Source organism: Citrus sinensis, chromosome 3 (assembly GCF_022201045.2).
Source record: "Citrus sinensis cultivar Valencia sweet orange chromosome 3, DVS_A1.0, whole genome shotgun sequence".
Lineage (NCBI taxonomy): Eukaryota > Viridiplantae > Streptophyta > Magnoliopsida > Sapindales > Rutaceae > Citrus > Citrus sinensis.
Window position 1 is genome coordinate 17,770,599 of NC_068558.1, and position 14,982 is coordinate 17,785,580.

General features: G+C 34.5%; 4 protein-coding genes across 12 annotated transcripts in view; 3 read left to right on the top strand and 1 right to left on the bottom strand.

Annotated features, from left to right (window-relative positions):
- Positions 1-14,544, top strand: part of LOC102611359 (wall-associated receptor kinase-like 2) — a 155,030-nt gene extending 140,486 nt beyond the window's left edge. For 2 of the 9 annotated variants that reach the window (XM_052438908.1, XM_052438903.1), the window contains one exon: positions 13,172-14,544. In XM_052438908.1, coding sequence (XP_052294868.1) covers positions 13,172-14,376 — 1,205 coding nt within the window. In that variant the 3' untranslated portion in view covers positions 14,377-14,544. Of the gene's footprint in view, positions 1-11,422; positions 12,446-12,915; positions 13,039-13,171 lie in introns of those variants that run through there. The other 7 variants (XM_052438907.1, XM_052438905.1, XM_052438902.1 and 4 more) reach the window with 7 other exon arrangements.
- The window catches only part of LOC102629084 (wall-associated receptor kinase-like 8), a 70,284-nt gene that overhangs the window by 47,803 nt on the left and 7,499 nt on the right, over positions 1-14,982 (top strand). The window lies entirely within an intron of this gene.
- LOC127901487 (protein ABIL3-like) lies at positions 5,609-8,853 on the bottom strand. The gene is made up of 4 exons (XM_052438918.1): positions 7,279-8,853; positions 6,783-6,865; positions 6,560-6,709; positions 5,609-6,406 (listed from the first exon to the last, which is right to left on the bottom strand). The coding sequence occupies exons 1-4, from the start codon at positions 7,345-7,347 to the stop codon at positions 6,262-6,264; spliced, it is 447 nt and encodes a 148-aa protein (XP_052294878.1). The 5' UTR covers positions 7,348-8,853; the 3' UTR covers positions 5,609-6,261.
- LOC102616551 (wall-associated receptor kinase 2-like) overlaps positions 11,346-14,982 on the top strand; it is an 82,593-nt gene continuing 78,956 nt past the window's right edge. The window contains exon 1 of the mRNA XM_052438916.1: positions 11,346-11,483. The gene's annotated coding sequence lies outside the window, so the exon portion shown is untranslated. The remainder of the gene's footprint in view (positions 11,484-14,982) is intronic.

The window sequence follows — 14,982 nt, forward strand, 5'->3', positions numbered from 1 at the left end:
ATTAAATCATATTTATTTCCTAAGAGTTTCACCTTCCCCTAACTAATATTATTTAGTTAAGCATAATTAAAATAAAAAGAAGTAGTAAAATTGAATTACTTATAATTAAAAGAAATAAAAACAACTAAAATTGGAAATAAAACTAATTTTATTAATGAAAATAATTATACAAAATATTAAAAACACACCTGGAATGGATGTATTACAAATTACTTTAAATCAAGCAAAACTTATTAAGACTACACTAAAATGGATGTTTATGCAAAACGTAACAAAAATGTAATAAAAACACATCATTACTCTCTAAGTGATCTTGATTTAAGTTTAGAATTGCCATAATAACTTTCATTTCATAGAGTTATCACGGGTCCTCCTAATCAAGTAAACGACATAATTATTATCTGTAACATGAAATACATCTAACAATACAAAATAAAGCTCGAAACGAAACTCTCGGATACATAAAATTTCAAAATTACTCTTATATCCTAAAATTACCAAAATCCCCCTAACATCGAAATTTACCGAATTGTTGTCGGAACCATAATTTATTGAATTATCCTCAAAATCATAAATTACCTAATTGCTCTCAATTCAAATCACAAAATTAACCACAAGTTCTGGATTTATGAAATTACCCTTAGAATGCGAAATTATTAAAATGCCCTCAACAACATAAATTAGCGAATTTCCCCAAAAATCTAAAATTACCTCACTGCCCTAGTCTGAAATTACCAAATCATCCACCAATTTCAGAAATTATGAATTAATCCCCAGAGTTTACAAAATTACCAAATTGCCCATGCCGGTCAACGGTACCGAAGTTCAATCAACGGTGACGAGAAGCTCAGGTCTGATAATTTTGACCTCGATCAGTCCAATGGTGCTAATGGTGACCCCCCGGCGCAGCGACAATGGCAGATCAAACTTCCCAAGCCGCAAGATTTCTGACAGTTGTTCGCAGCCAAAACGGCAGTTATAGATGGCGGGGTTGGTTGGAAAACGATGAGGGTGAGCTGAGGATCAAGATCCAAGTGGTGATGCGACCTAAATTTGGTGAAATCAACAGCGACAAAAGCAAGTTGAGTTGCGGTCCTTGAAGCTTCGATCACCCGCGTTCTGGCTGTTTTCCGGCGACGATGACAGCGGGGATATGACCGGCATCGCTCAAACTTCAAATCGATACCAAGCTTGACTAGAACGGTGGCCGAAAACAGGAGTTGGAGCCGAGTCGGTTTCGCCAGTCAGGTCGGGTCAAATGGGTAAATTTCTCTTTCTCTCGCATGCCCCCTCTCTTTCCATTTTTGGAAACTAGCTCCCCTCTTTCTATTTATAGAAACTAGCTTCCATTTTTTTTAAAGCTTACTACCAATTAAGCTAATGCGGGACCCGTGTTGAAATAAAAATCTGACTACACAGGCATTGAATCGTGTTTGAATTGTTTCAATTTTATGTCGTGACAAATTTAAAATAGTCCAAACACGATTTATTTAATAAACGCATAACATTTAATAGTCACCACTCATAATGTCGGATAATCGTGTTGTATCAACTTCACCGTAATAATTTGGAACAAGTGCGACAAATTTAAAATTAATGTCGAAGGGAAAAAAATTAAATAATACACTTAATTAGGAAAATTAAAGTGCATATGTTACAGTTTTATTATTAATTATTGACTTTTTTTTTGCAATTTATTGTGACACATAAAAAATCATATTATTGAAATTTCCAATTGAATATATAAAGTGAGTAAGTATAACATTACTCTTTCCATAATTGATAAGTAACAAGTAAGGATGGCAAAAAGACTAGACCCTGTTCTAGTCTGATTGACCTAACTTTAATTTTTAGGGTTTTTAATTGAATTTAAAGGGTCAAGGATCAAGTTTCGACCCGATTACATTCAAGTCTAGGTTAGGACTTTATAAAAAATCCTAACTCAACCTTTGACCCTTAAATTAATTTTCAAAATTAAAAAAAATAATACTTAAAAATTAGAACACATACACTACAAATGTGGTCAAAACTTACTCCTCAAACTGATAGTATTTTGTATTCGATTTATTTACTTGCTAATTTGGTTAGATTTTTACATGTTGGATTTTCGTTAAAGCTAAATAAAAAGTTAATTTATTAAATGCCTTACAACCAAATTTATCATAAAATGGAACAATAATAGTACAATATAATTAATAAAGAATGAAGAGTTGGAGTCCTACTAAAGTATCTAAAAATTAAAAGGTATTTACAAGGTGTGGATAAAGCTCGAGCCTGAACTTGACTTGAAAAAGGTCGACCCTAGCCCAACCTTTACTTTTGAGGATCACACTTTTGAAAGTTAAGACCCTTTATTTTTAATTATAAGGGCAAGGCTAGGGGTTGGCCAAGCTTGCGCTCAACTAGATCAATTGCCAAACTTATTGATAAGAAAATAATTAATAGAGTTGTGATATTTGACCCCCTGGTTGTACCTCACCAATCCCCACTAATTACTTTTATACTAATATTTATTTTATCTTTGTATGAAATGATTTAAAAGAGTAAATAGCTTTTAAGTGCACCCACACGATAATTTCCATTAATATATAATTTAACTAATTTATTTTCTTAAACCTTAATTTTTTTAAACTTTTTAAATTATTATTTTTTCTTAAATATTGTATACTTTACTTTTGGAAGAAATTAATTTATAGCACGCAATAGAAGATGATGAAGAAATATTAATTTTTTTATGGTTATGGTAATGATGGATAAATTTTTAAAGAGAGAGAGAGAGATTATAGTGATTTTGAGATTTTTTTTCTTTTTGAAATAGATTTTATAAGTTTCAATGCTTGGAAAAAAGATAAAAAATCATAATAAAGCTAAGTTCGCGATTCAATGAGGTATGTTGATATATAAAGTTTAGTTTAAAATTTTTAATAGCGTTAACTGAAAGGGGTTGGTAAAATATAATAAGTGGGTCAAATCTACCACCCTAATTAGTATCATTTTACTCGAAAGTTTTACTTATAAATTTTGGATATTGACCAGCTTTAAATCTAAAAAAAAATTGAGAAAAAGTTACTTTAAAAAATCTATACATTATCCCAAAACGTTGTACCCAAAAAAAATAAAATAAAAATCGGCCCGTTTTGGTTAAATTCAAAATGAAAAAACCCCGCCCGTTTCCCTACTTAAGACCCTCCTAGCAGTTTTAAAAAAAATTTCCCAGCGAAGAATAGAAGTGATGGCAGCTGCTCTGTCTTGCGACGCATCGCAATGGGAATTTAGCTGGTTTTAATTCTCTCTCTTAGCTGTTTCTGTTTCTTTAATTTAACATTGTGATAAATATTTATTATGCTAGAGGTTCAACTAAGTCTCCATTTACTGGGACTTTTCTCATCTTGGGAAATGTTAATTTTGCCTTATTTATTCAATATTGTTATCTTCCTCTGTCAATAAATTTTATGCTTCGGTTGGTTATTCAATGTGGGTTTGTTCCATTTTGTTCTTACGCTGTTTGTATAAATATTAAAGGTTTGTTTTTTAAAATGGCTTTCAGTCAATTGCCTTCAAAGCTTTATTTCCTAAAAGAGGAAAGAAAAATATACCAAAATGTTTAATTTCTACTGCTATATGTTTGCGTTTTTAGCTTCTGCTAAGCTTTGTATTGTGTTGTTTGTGTTGGTATTAATGCTAGAAAGATGTTTTCTTCTCAAATCTGATTGCTTAGAATGAATATGAGGTGGTTATTGAGTTGCAATATATCGAATAAATTGAAGACGTCTGCTTCATAGGTTTTGATTCTATTAATTGTTTTCATTTCAAGCATGACACAATTGCATGGGTGTTCGAGGAGGCTAAGGGTGATTTCTTAGGGTTGAAGCTATAACTTTCTTTTATTATTGTCTAGTATCAAAACTTGAAAATAAAGTTTAAAGATAATGCTTATGATACAAACACAAATGATTGGAAAGGTAACTTGAACAAAATAGAAGGAAATCAATAAAAATAGGTTAATTCGAGGAACTCTAAACCTTCAAAATAATATTGGTTATTTGAGAAACCAATAAACTCGCAAAATTTAATTTACAAGTTGCGAAAATAATAGTACTCAAGACACTCTTTTATTGAATAACATCAAGCTTTAAATAGAGCTTTACTTCAAAGTTACAAGCATAAAAATAAGCAAGCATTAAGCATGTTCTCCATCATTCTCCATGAATCCACAAAATAAGTAACCAACTAACAACTTGATTTTGACTTATTAAAAACCAGCTACACTTAAAATATAAAGTAAATAATTAAAACCAATATTAACATAGAAAGATTGTAACAGCTTTTCTAATTTTCTGTTATTGTGTTTACTTTAATCAATGGGCCGTGGCACATATTGTTAAATTGTGGATCGGATAGTTTACTGGACACGTGAACTAATTTGTAATTTAGTTATAAGTTGTGTGAACCATAAAAAAATAAAGTCAGTGGTACTATTATCAGAATGTTGGATAGTTCTGAAAGATTTTTGAATAAGCTGGCATTGAGGATAATATACTATTGGAAGTTGAGGAACAGGACAGAGCATCTGTAATTCCTCTGTTGTTTACGAGTTATCTATTTTTATCCCATGACAGTGTAGTGCTCTTTCTCCACCTTTCAGAAAGTTTTTAGAGGAACTGTACCTGAAATGTTTTGTTGTTTCTTAGAAAATGGTTTTTCCCATGCAGTGACTTTGAAGTGGATTACGAGTCCAATGAGAATGCATCAATTGTGTATGCAGCATTAGCTATTGATAAGGAGGTGATCCACCACGATCCTATTCCCAAGATCATACTTTGCTCCTTTAACTTTATTGCTTGTTCAATAAATTCTTACTTGAATTCAATTTCCAAGTGCAGTTGCAACCAGACAAATTGAAAAGGCAGATATCTGTGATTAATGGGAAACTTTTAGTGTAAGTTTCTATTCTTTGGTCATTCTTATAACTGATTTTTCATTCTTGTCCAATATTTATTCAATTTGCATCTATCAGTTTATCCTATGAGACAATATTCATTTGGAACTTTTGTGTGGCCCGTTCAATAATCATTTTTCCCCTTTTCCTGAAAAATTTTCAAATATGTTACTTCAGAAGAGTTCTTCCTCTAAGATACCATTGTTCTTTAGTATATCAACTTTGCTTGGACTTTGCAGTTTACAAGTTTCTACATTTTGTTTATTTTCTCATCTGATTCAGGCACTTTGAGGCAGTTGAGGCCAGGTTTCTTCGTGCATCATTTTCTGCTTTTGTAGATGTGCTTACACTTGCGACAAAAACAATCGAACAGTTTGGTCATGGAACGGAATTGTAACATCATACTATCTTTGGCAGTTGGAGAATCATTCTTAGTAGGAACTGTATTACTTTAATTCGCCATCTTGTTTCGGATTAGTTGACGTGTTTGTAACAAGAGAATCTATAGTGTTCGTTTTATAATGTAAACCTTCAAATTATCGGAAAGCTGAAATCTTCAAAGCTGTGAATTATAATTTTTTTTTTTCAATCATTGGGTTTTAGCAAGAGGTTGCAGCTGTAAATGTTATAATCCTCCCTTAGACCTTTTCAATAAAGTTATTGGCAAGCTATCTCCAACTCTTTCAGTTTGGGCCTAACTAGATTGCCAGACCTCACTTCTAGGGCTTTTCTGTTTACCCTCAAAACAGTTCAATCTGATATTGATTTCGTAAAGTGAGTAGAATGAAGAATTCATTAGTGCTAATATTCTTCCAGCCATTGATGCAATTCTTTACCATTGTGTGACGCAGGAGGTACCTACTTGGCTACCAAGTGGCCCTCAGCTTAACGTGCCTCGATAGCCTTCAAGCTTTTAGAATTCATCTAGCTGGTGGAATCCTATCTGGCGTCTCTCTATAAGTTCGAAAATCAAGATTTTTCTATAGCAAGCGTCAAGGGATTTCTTGTCACCCAAAAGGAACCCAGAAAAGATAAAATCGTAGACAGCACTGTTTCACGTGCTGGAATTCTCGGGAGGGTGCTTATCATGTGCTTGTGGCTATAAATATGCTCGAAAAAAATTGGAAATTGATGCTGCAATCCCTCTGCCTGAAGCCTCAAAGAAAAAAAAAATGCCCTTTTATAGCATTGCTAAGATGAAAGATTACAGACTTAGCAACGCTGACATTGAGCAACAATTTTCTGCATACACTTTATCTTGGGCAGAATCACCAAAAGTCGATGCATCTTTAAATTTAGAATAAAAGCAGATTCGACTTGTATTATAAGAAATTCAAATGGGGTGTCACGGCTGCTTCCGTCTCTAGGAAAACTTGCTTAGAAAAAATGCTGAATGCTTTGGCAATTCTTGATGGCATCAAAATGGCAGTTGACTCTGGACTGCACCCACCACTAACTTGAATCTGACTATTTTAATGCAGTGAAATCAATCTTAAAGAAGAGACTTCGGATGGATGATCAAAGGAATGCTCGGTTATGTAAGAAAAGGAAAACAATTTACAGTTGCAATACACTCATCAATAATCTCAGGAACCTCTGATGATTGAATTACAAGCATACCTGTTCATGCAAGATATTCGATGCTCTGCATCCGAAACTTCATCGACCTTTGCATCTAAGAGATCATTAACCTTACAAGTCACAGAACCCAAATGGTCCACAGTATTCACAACAGCTTTGCTGGCATGATCTTTTAATGTTTCCACCACTCTGCGTAAATGTGAAGATGGTTTGTTTTCTCAATAGAAAATTGAAATTATCAGCAGTAATTAGAGCAACTTACATTTGTTTTTGGTCATCACTGGTGTACCTTAGTTCAAGATATTCGGCCGCTGAGTATAACTGTGTTCTCAGGTTTTTCAAATCCTGAAGGTAAAGTCGCTTGAGTTAAAAAAAAGACCAAAGTAAATATTTCCATAAGAACTTAAATCTATTACAAATTGGTGCTTTTGTATTTCCATAAGTGGCTATCTACTCCAAGGCTAGTTGAAAACTGAGTAAAATTTGGAAATTGACCCACGATCCACCGTTTAAATCATATAAACAAGTATCGCACGATTAAACAAGAATTGGCCTTGAAGACGTATGCCCCTATTTGCCACAATCATTTTTTTTTCTTTTTCTTTTTCTTAAAAGTGAATGCTGAGGTGGGTGCAACTTTTAGTAATAGCTATTAGTAGCATAAAACAAAGATTGCACGCTCTAAAACAATTGTAATAGGGAAACTGGTACAGGCATATAGTCCAACAGATTAAAACAAAATATAGAAATAGTATTACCTTGAGACTATCAGAGAACAGCAAGCTCTGCTGCCCTTTTCTTAAAAGTGATTGATTATGATGAAACATTCAGCCTTGTAATTAAACCTGCTCTGGTTTGTTTTGTGTTTGGCATTATTCCAAGATGGTATTTGCGACAAATTGATGTGAGCAATGCCTTTTTACATGGGCACCTATCAAAGGAGGTATTTATGTCTCAGCTACCTGGTTTTATTGATCCCACATATCCCTACTCATGTTTGCAAACTTGAAAAGGCACTCTCTGGCCTTAAGCAAGCCCCACGTTCTTTGAACAACACCGAGCTTCGAAACTTTCTTCTATTGACGGGGATTTTTCACTTCACTATCAGATTCTTCTTTATGTATCTAATCTCATGCTGGTGTGCATGGGATTATCTTTGTGGGTAAATAAACTTTCATCTATTGCCACAATGTAGCTAGGCACTAATTATCTTCTTGCCAATCCTGTATATCACTCTCGCATGAAACACATGGCCATTTGTCTTTCACCTTGTTCATCTCAAGACCAATTCAGTCACCAAACCTCTCTCTCATCATCACGAATAAGTTTTCTTCGTTCCAACATCGGTGTCGCCAATGGTAGTACCATCTTACAGGGACATATTAGAGATACTCTTAAAGTCACGGTGTAGTTGTACAATCTTTTTATTATTTGTATATTTGACTTTCATAACTTTAGACTACAATTGTGCACTTACTATATTAACTAGCTTTAGTTGTGTATATATTGAAATCATATCAATAAAAACAGCAAGCTGCGTTGTTATTTCCTTTCTCTATATTATTTTTTGTATAAACCTAACATCTTTCAGCACTTCGGGCGCGCCCCCCCAAAATCTCACAGTTACTCTTTTTTTTTTTCTTATAAATTTATTTACCCACACCTGTCCCGTTTGTCTCACCTATTTTTTTTTTTTAATTTTCAATTATTTCGTTAGCCATGCCACACTTTTATAAACTTTGTCCCGGGCCCGCACTCTACTTTTGTGTTTTTTTCCCAAATAAGCCGGACTAGCAGCACCCATGTAATTATCTTTTCAGACCCCTTACTGGTGTATCAGAGAAGCCCAATAACAAATACATTTGCAAATTATCTACCAAATATATTTCAACAAGCTGGTCGCCCACTGGGACGGGGAATGGCTCTGTTCCTAAGAATGAATTGACGTCCTGTCCAGCGTCCCCCCTTGCCCCTTGCCTCCTCATCACAGAGATGAAAATTGAAATTAGGCCAATTAGATTAAAGGCGAGACGGAATGGAAATATGGAACCGTTAATTATTATACCCATGACCCCTCTAATTAATGGCTCTTTGCCTTTCAATATTATTGTAGGTATTTGCAAGGAAACCTCCTCTATCTTTCTTCCAATTAAGACTTCTTGTGTCCAATTACTGTCGATTCTTTTTGAACGTGTAAAGGATAGCAACTTGAAGACTTGAGAGGGACAGCGTTTATTCAAAGTCAAGTACAGGGACAGGGAACGGCCCTGTTCCTGAAGTATGAACTGACGTCCCGTCCGGTGTCCCCTTCGCTACCCATCATGCAAACAAAAATTGAAATTAGGCCATTTAGATTAAAGATAAGACGGAATGGAAATATGGGATCGTTAATTATTATAGCTATGACCCATCTAATTTGCAAATGGCTCTTTCCCTTCCAATATTATTGTACGTATTTGCAAGGAAACCTCCTCTATCTTTCTTGCAATCAAGACTTTTGCGTATCCAATTACTGTCAACTGTTTTTGAACGTGTAGAAGAAAACAACTAGAAGACCTGAGAGAGGGCCGCGTTAATTCAAAGTCAAGACTAGCTTATTAGCTTGCAGGATTCTTGATGATGAGGGGAAAAAAGGGTTGACAGATACTGGTATAATGTCTATAAAACTTTAATTATTTTATAAAATTATTTTATTTTTTATTCATCATCACGTTGGGATTACCCGCCCACACCCCAATGGCCCATTTTATTAGCTTGCAGGAATTTTTTTTTTTTATAAATTTATTTACCCACACCTGTGTCGTTTGTCTCACTTTTTCTTTTTATTTTCACTTATTTCGTTACCCAGGCCACACTTTCATAAACTTTGTCCCGGCCCCGCACTCTACTTTTGTTAGTTTTATCAAATGAGCAGCACTAGCAGCACCATATAATTATCTTTTCAGACCCCTTCTGGTATATCAGAGAAGCCCAATAACAAATACATCCGCAAAATATCTACCAAAGATACCTCAACAAGCTAGTGAAGCAGGGAATGGCTCCATTCACTATGCCCATGTTTAGTTGGGAGAAATGGTAGGAGAGGAGAGGAATAGAAAGAAACAAATGAGGGAGAAAATGAGTGTAAACGAGGGTCAAATTCATTTGCATTGTTTGGTTAGACATGAAATTCATCTTTTTTTCTTATTTCTTTCCTCTCCCCTTTCCTTTTCTCTTCTCTCCTTAAATTTCTTCAAACCAAACATGCCAATTGACGACCTGGTGTCCCCTTGCCTACTCATCATACCAATAAAAATTGAAATTAGGCCATTTAGATTAAAGATAAGGGGAATGGAAATATGGAATCATTACAATTATAGCTATGACCCATCTAATTTGCAAATGGTTCTTTCCCTTTCAATATTATTGTACGTATTTGGAAGGAAACCTCTTCTATCTTTCTTGCAATTAAGACTTTTGCGTATCCAATTACTGTCAACTGTTTTTGAACGTGTAGAAGATAACAACTTGAAGACTTGAGAGAGCCCCAGCGTTAATTCAACGTCAAGAGTAGCTTATTAGCTTGCAGGATTCTTGATGGTGAGGGGAAAACACAGATGCTGGGTACAAGGTCTATAAAACTTTAATTATTTCATAAAATTGTTTTATTTTTTATTCCTTTTATTCCTCATCAAATTGGGGATTACGCCCCCAATGACCCATTTTATTTTCATTTTTATGTAGGTCAGTAGTGTTACTGAAAATCAAATATTGTCTCTTTTTTCTCCACTTATTGAGGACTTTGGAGAATTAAACAAAACTCACCAATGGCATAAAATATACAATGAATATTTATTAACAGATTTTACATAAAATTAATTTTTGAACCGATTGAAACTTCCAAAAACTCAAATTTCGAATTTGTTATAAGAATATAATCTATTTTAATTATCATTGTCAAATCCTCCTCTAGAGCACATCAGCAAATTTGCAACCTTTCTAGCTTAAATTCTAGGTTCAAAACCTCACGGCGGAGTTAAATTTTGTTATATTTAAATTTTTGCACAGAAGTTTGAGCTAAATCTTGAAGATGAATTATTTTCTAATTAATTTTTTTGTGGTTCTTTTATATTGATGGTAAAATTTTCCACAGGTTTCGGACCCCACCCCAAATGGCGTGAATTTTGAATATTTTTTAGAAATGGGTTGAGAAATGGATAAAAATTAATCCTTAAGTTTTTAATGGGTGAAATTTTAATTAGATAGAAACCTATCCGTTCAATTGATGCTGAAAAAATAAAAGTTTTGCAGGATGTTTTCTCCTAGCAATGAAAGAGAACCGCTTGTTTGATGTACTTGATGCTCCAGTTCTTAAGGAAGCCAAGGAAGAACATAATATTACGGTTGCTATGCTTGCAAAAAGATGCTTGAACTTCAATGGAAAGAAGAAACCTACAATGAAAGAACCTTAGAAGAGAATGAAATGACAACAACATCAGAGAATCAAGGCAGAGAACAGCCTATTGATAATATATAATTTAAAAAATATAATGACTAATTGTGTAATTCAATCAAACCTTATAGACCAAAGGAACATTTACCAAAGATTAAAAAATATATATATTTTAAAGCTACATTTTGTTTCATCCAAATGAAGCTAATCAATCTATATTTTCTTCCAATAAAACTATGGCTTCGTTTCATATCTTAATTAAATTATATAATGATGAAATATTATATTCTGAACTTAACTGAATCCAATATCATTTCACCAATCCGTCATATGAGATGAAGGGAAAAAAATCTGTTGAAATTAATTTTAAATTAAAGTTGAGGAATGGTGATATGATACATACACATACATGACTCTGAATTTATTAAATTGAAGATGTACTCATCGTCTTGACGATGTGACCAAATACTGGAATGTGAGAATGGTCTTTGGACTTTGGAGAAGACTTGAGAGGGCCCAGAGTAATTAAAAGTCAAGATTGGCAATCTGAAATTAATCTCCGGCTTTAACATGCAGGACTTTCTAGTCGGTGAGAAAAGTTTCTGAATTAATATAGGAGCTAATGCATGCACTTTCTGAACTAAAGAAAACTGAGTTTAAGCGGCGAATGGCTGTGCATCTTTGTCTAGTGTTGTTGCAGATTATTGTTTTGCACCTCAGGCCGATCATAGCATCAGAAAGATTTCCCTGTCCAACTGAATGTGGAAATGTCAGCATCAGCTACCCCTTCGGAATCGGAGAAGGGTGCTACTTTAACAAGGGTTACGAAGTTATCTGCGATCACTCTTCTGGCACTCCCAAAGCTTTTCTTCCTGGCGTCAACAGGCTAGAATTATTGGATATTCTCCCTTATCCAAATTCCGCGGCGGTTAGAGTCAACATTCCTACAATTTCTTTAAACGGCAGTAGTAAGCGAACAAGCAATATTGCTAAAGGCGTCAACTTATCAGGTACCCCTTTCGCCTTTTCGACTGACAATAAATTCGCTGCGGTTGGCTGCAACATGAGATATCACCAAGGGAACGGTTCATCTGTGTTTGTTGGGTGTCTGTCGATTTATACTTGTGATCCTACTCTCTACCCTGCTTGCTATGATTTCCTATGCCCCCTTGGTCCAAATATTACTCATCTGTTCAATGTAAATACATCATACTTGTTTTCTCCAAGTATTCCTCAGAAATGTCAGTCTGTTTTCATGGTTGAAGAAGATTGGGTCAACAAGAAGTACCTTGGAGATCCTCATGATTTGAAAGATCAACAAGAATTTCCCGCAGCGTTGAAGTGGGGAGAAACGATAGGCAATTGTTTTGAAGAATATAACTCTCATTCTATTTTTCATAATTGGGATAAAACTGGTTGTTTAAAACAATTAAGCTCAGGCCATTTATGTCTTTGCTCTTCCACCTACTACCTAGAGAAAGGATACTGCTCAGGTACATATTGGATTATGTGTTAAAGAGTAATTTTATTTTTTTCAAAGAAAATATCCGAACGAGGGGAAGAAAAGGGAAAATTCTTGGTGCTCCACGAGCATTATGAACAGATGCTATTTCCGTATCAACATTAGCAACAATAAGTCTGAATGAGAAATAGAAAATGCTATTGGAGCACCCTAGACTTTACTAGCAAGAGTTAAATGTCAAATGATGTAACATTCCTCCATTGGATGGTAAGATGATCAGAAAAGAGTTATAAAATTTATCCTCCAATAGTTGATTGAAATTATTGATTTTTAAAATATCCATCGAATTACTTGTAAATGAGTAAAGTTTTCCAATTACTGTAACTATCTATGTAAACAGAGAATCAGAGACTAAAAATGGTGGAGTTTTATTTAGTTGTAGCCATGATTTAGTTTGATCTTCTCTTTGATTTATTTTTTTATTTATTATTTCCTGGGCAGGCGACTTGATCTGTAATATCTCAAGCGGCTACAATTGCTCCAATTGTCCTGACGGTTATAATCGTTTCTCATATGGTTGCGATAAAGTTTTCAACAAATCTCGGGTTAAATTCATTATTATAGGTATGCATGTCGATCCGTTAATTTACATCATAACAAATTAATAATGTTTTTTAACATATATTTCAAATGAAAACACTAAGTGTTCATACGTTCATTTGATGATATCTTTCATTATTGTCCTCGAGAGCCGCAGGCTGCGGTGGTGGGCTTGCGTTATTCTTTCTGCTCATTGGAATATGGTGGTTGTACAAGTTTGTAAAAAGAAGAAGGGAAATCAAGCTCAAGCGTAAGTTCTTTAAAAAAAATGGTGGTTTATTATTGCAACAAGAATTGTCTTCCAATGAAGATCACATTGAGAAAATGACGTTATTTACTTCAAAAGATTTGGAGACGGCCACCGACAACTACAATGCCAATCGAATCCTTGGTCAAGGAGGCCAAGGCGTTGTATACAAAGGAATGTTAGCAGATGGAGGAATTGCGGCTATAAAAAAATCCAAAATATTGGATGAAAGTAATCTCGAGCAATTCATCAATGAGGTAGTAATTTTGTCTCAAATTAATCACAGAAATGTTGTTAAGTTGTTGGGATGTTGCTTGGAGACAGAAGTTCCTCTTTTAGTGTATGAATTTATTCTAAATGGAAGCCTCGATCAATACATACACTACGAATCAGAAGAGTTTCCAATCACATGGGAAATGCGTTTACGCATTGCTGTTGAAGTTTCAGGTGCTCTATCTTATCTGCATTCAGCTGCATCTATTCCTATTTATCATCGAGACATCAAGTCTGCAAACATACTTTTGGACGATAAATATCGAGCTAAAGTTTCAGATTTTGGGGCTTCTAGATCTATCACAGTTGATCAAACTCACTTGACCACTCAAGTACAAGGAAGTTTTGGATATCTAGATCCAGAATACTTTCGATCAAGTCATTTTACTGACAAAAGTGATGTTTACAGTTTTGGAGTAGTTCTAGTTGAGCTTCTAACTGGACAAAAACCTATCCGTTCAACTGTAGCTGAAGAAGATAAAAGTTTAGCAAGATATTTTATCAAAGCAATGAAAGAGAACCGTCTGTTTGAAGTCCTTGATGATCGAGTTCTTAAGGAAGCTGAGAAAGAAGAAATTATTACTGTTGCTACACTCGCAAAAAGATGCTTGAACTTGAATGGGAAGAAAAGACCTACGATGAAAGAAGTGGCATTTGAATTACGGGGTATAAGAGAATCAGTTGGAGCTTCTATTTTGCAGCAAAATTGTGAAGAGACTGATTTTGTGGATGGTGACATTACGGGACATGATTTCGAAAGGGATTCATCTTCTAGTGGGTCAGCTTTAAATAGTGTCTCAGTTTCTGTGGATGCCGACCCTTTAATTTCAAACGAATGGTGACAAACAGAAGAATGGCCTTGAAACTGTTTCGTATTTCATAAATAAGATTGTTAGACTTTTCCGATATTTTCGTTCTCTTGCATTGTTACAGTTTCTTTGGGCACCATCATTTGTAATTAAACACTTCCAAGTCATTTCAAACAAAATTTCCTCCTTTTTTTTTTCTTTTTTTTGGGGGGGGGGGGGGGGGAAATGGAAGAGATGAAGGAAAAATCTGTTGAAATTAATTTCGTAGTTGAAGTTTATAAATGCAAGATGATATGATCTCTCAGTCTATTAAATAGTAAATACTGATGTGCAAGAACTTTAGCCCTATGTGACCTAATATCTCTAGTAAAGAGGAGAGAACAACTTGAGCACTTAAAGAGGGCCAACGTTAAATAAACTCCAGAGTGGCATGTCGGAATTGTTGGCTTATTGTGATGCAGGACTTTCCCGGTAGCGAAATAAAGTCGAAAGGAAGATGGGAGGAAATAAAGATCAATGCGCTTTCTTGTATTTCATGGGTTAAAAATCTTTTTATCTGATTACAAACTGATAGATAAAACACCCTTATATCATTTGTGATTGAATCTCTTAGGTCATATATATAAAGTTCAAACAATC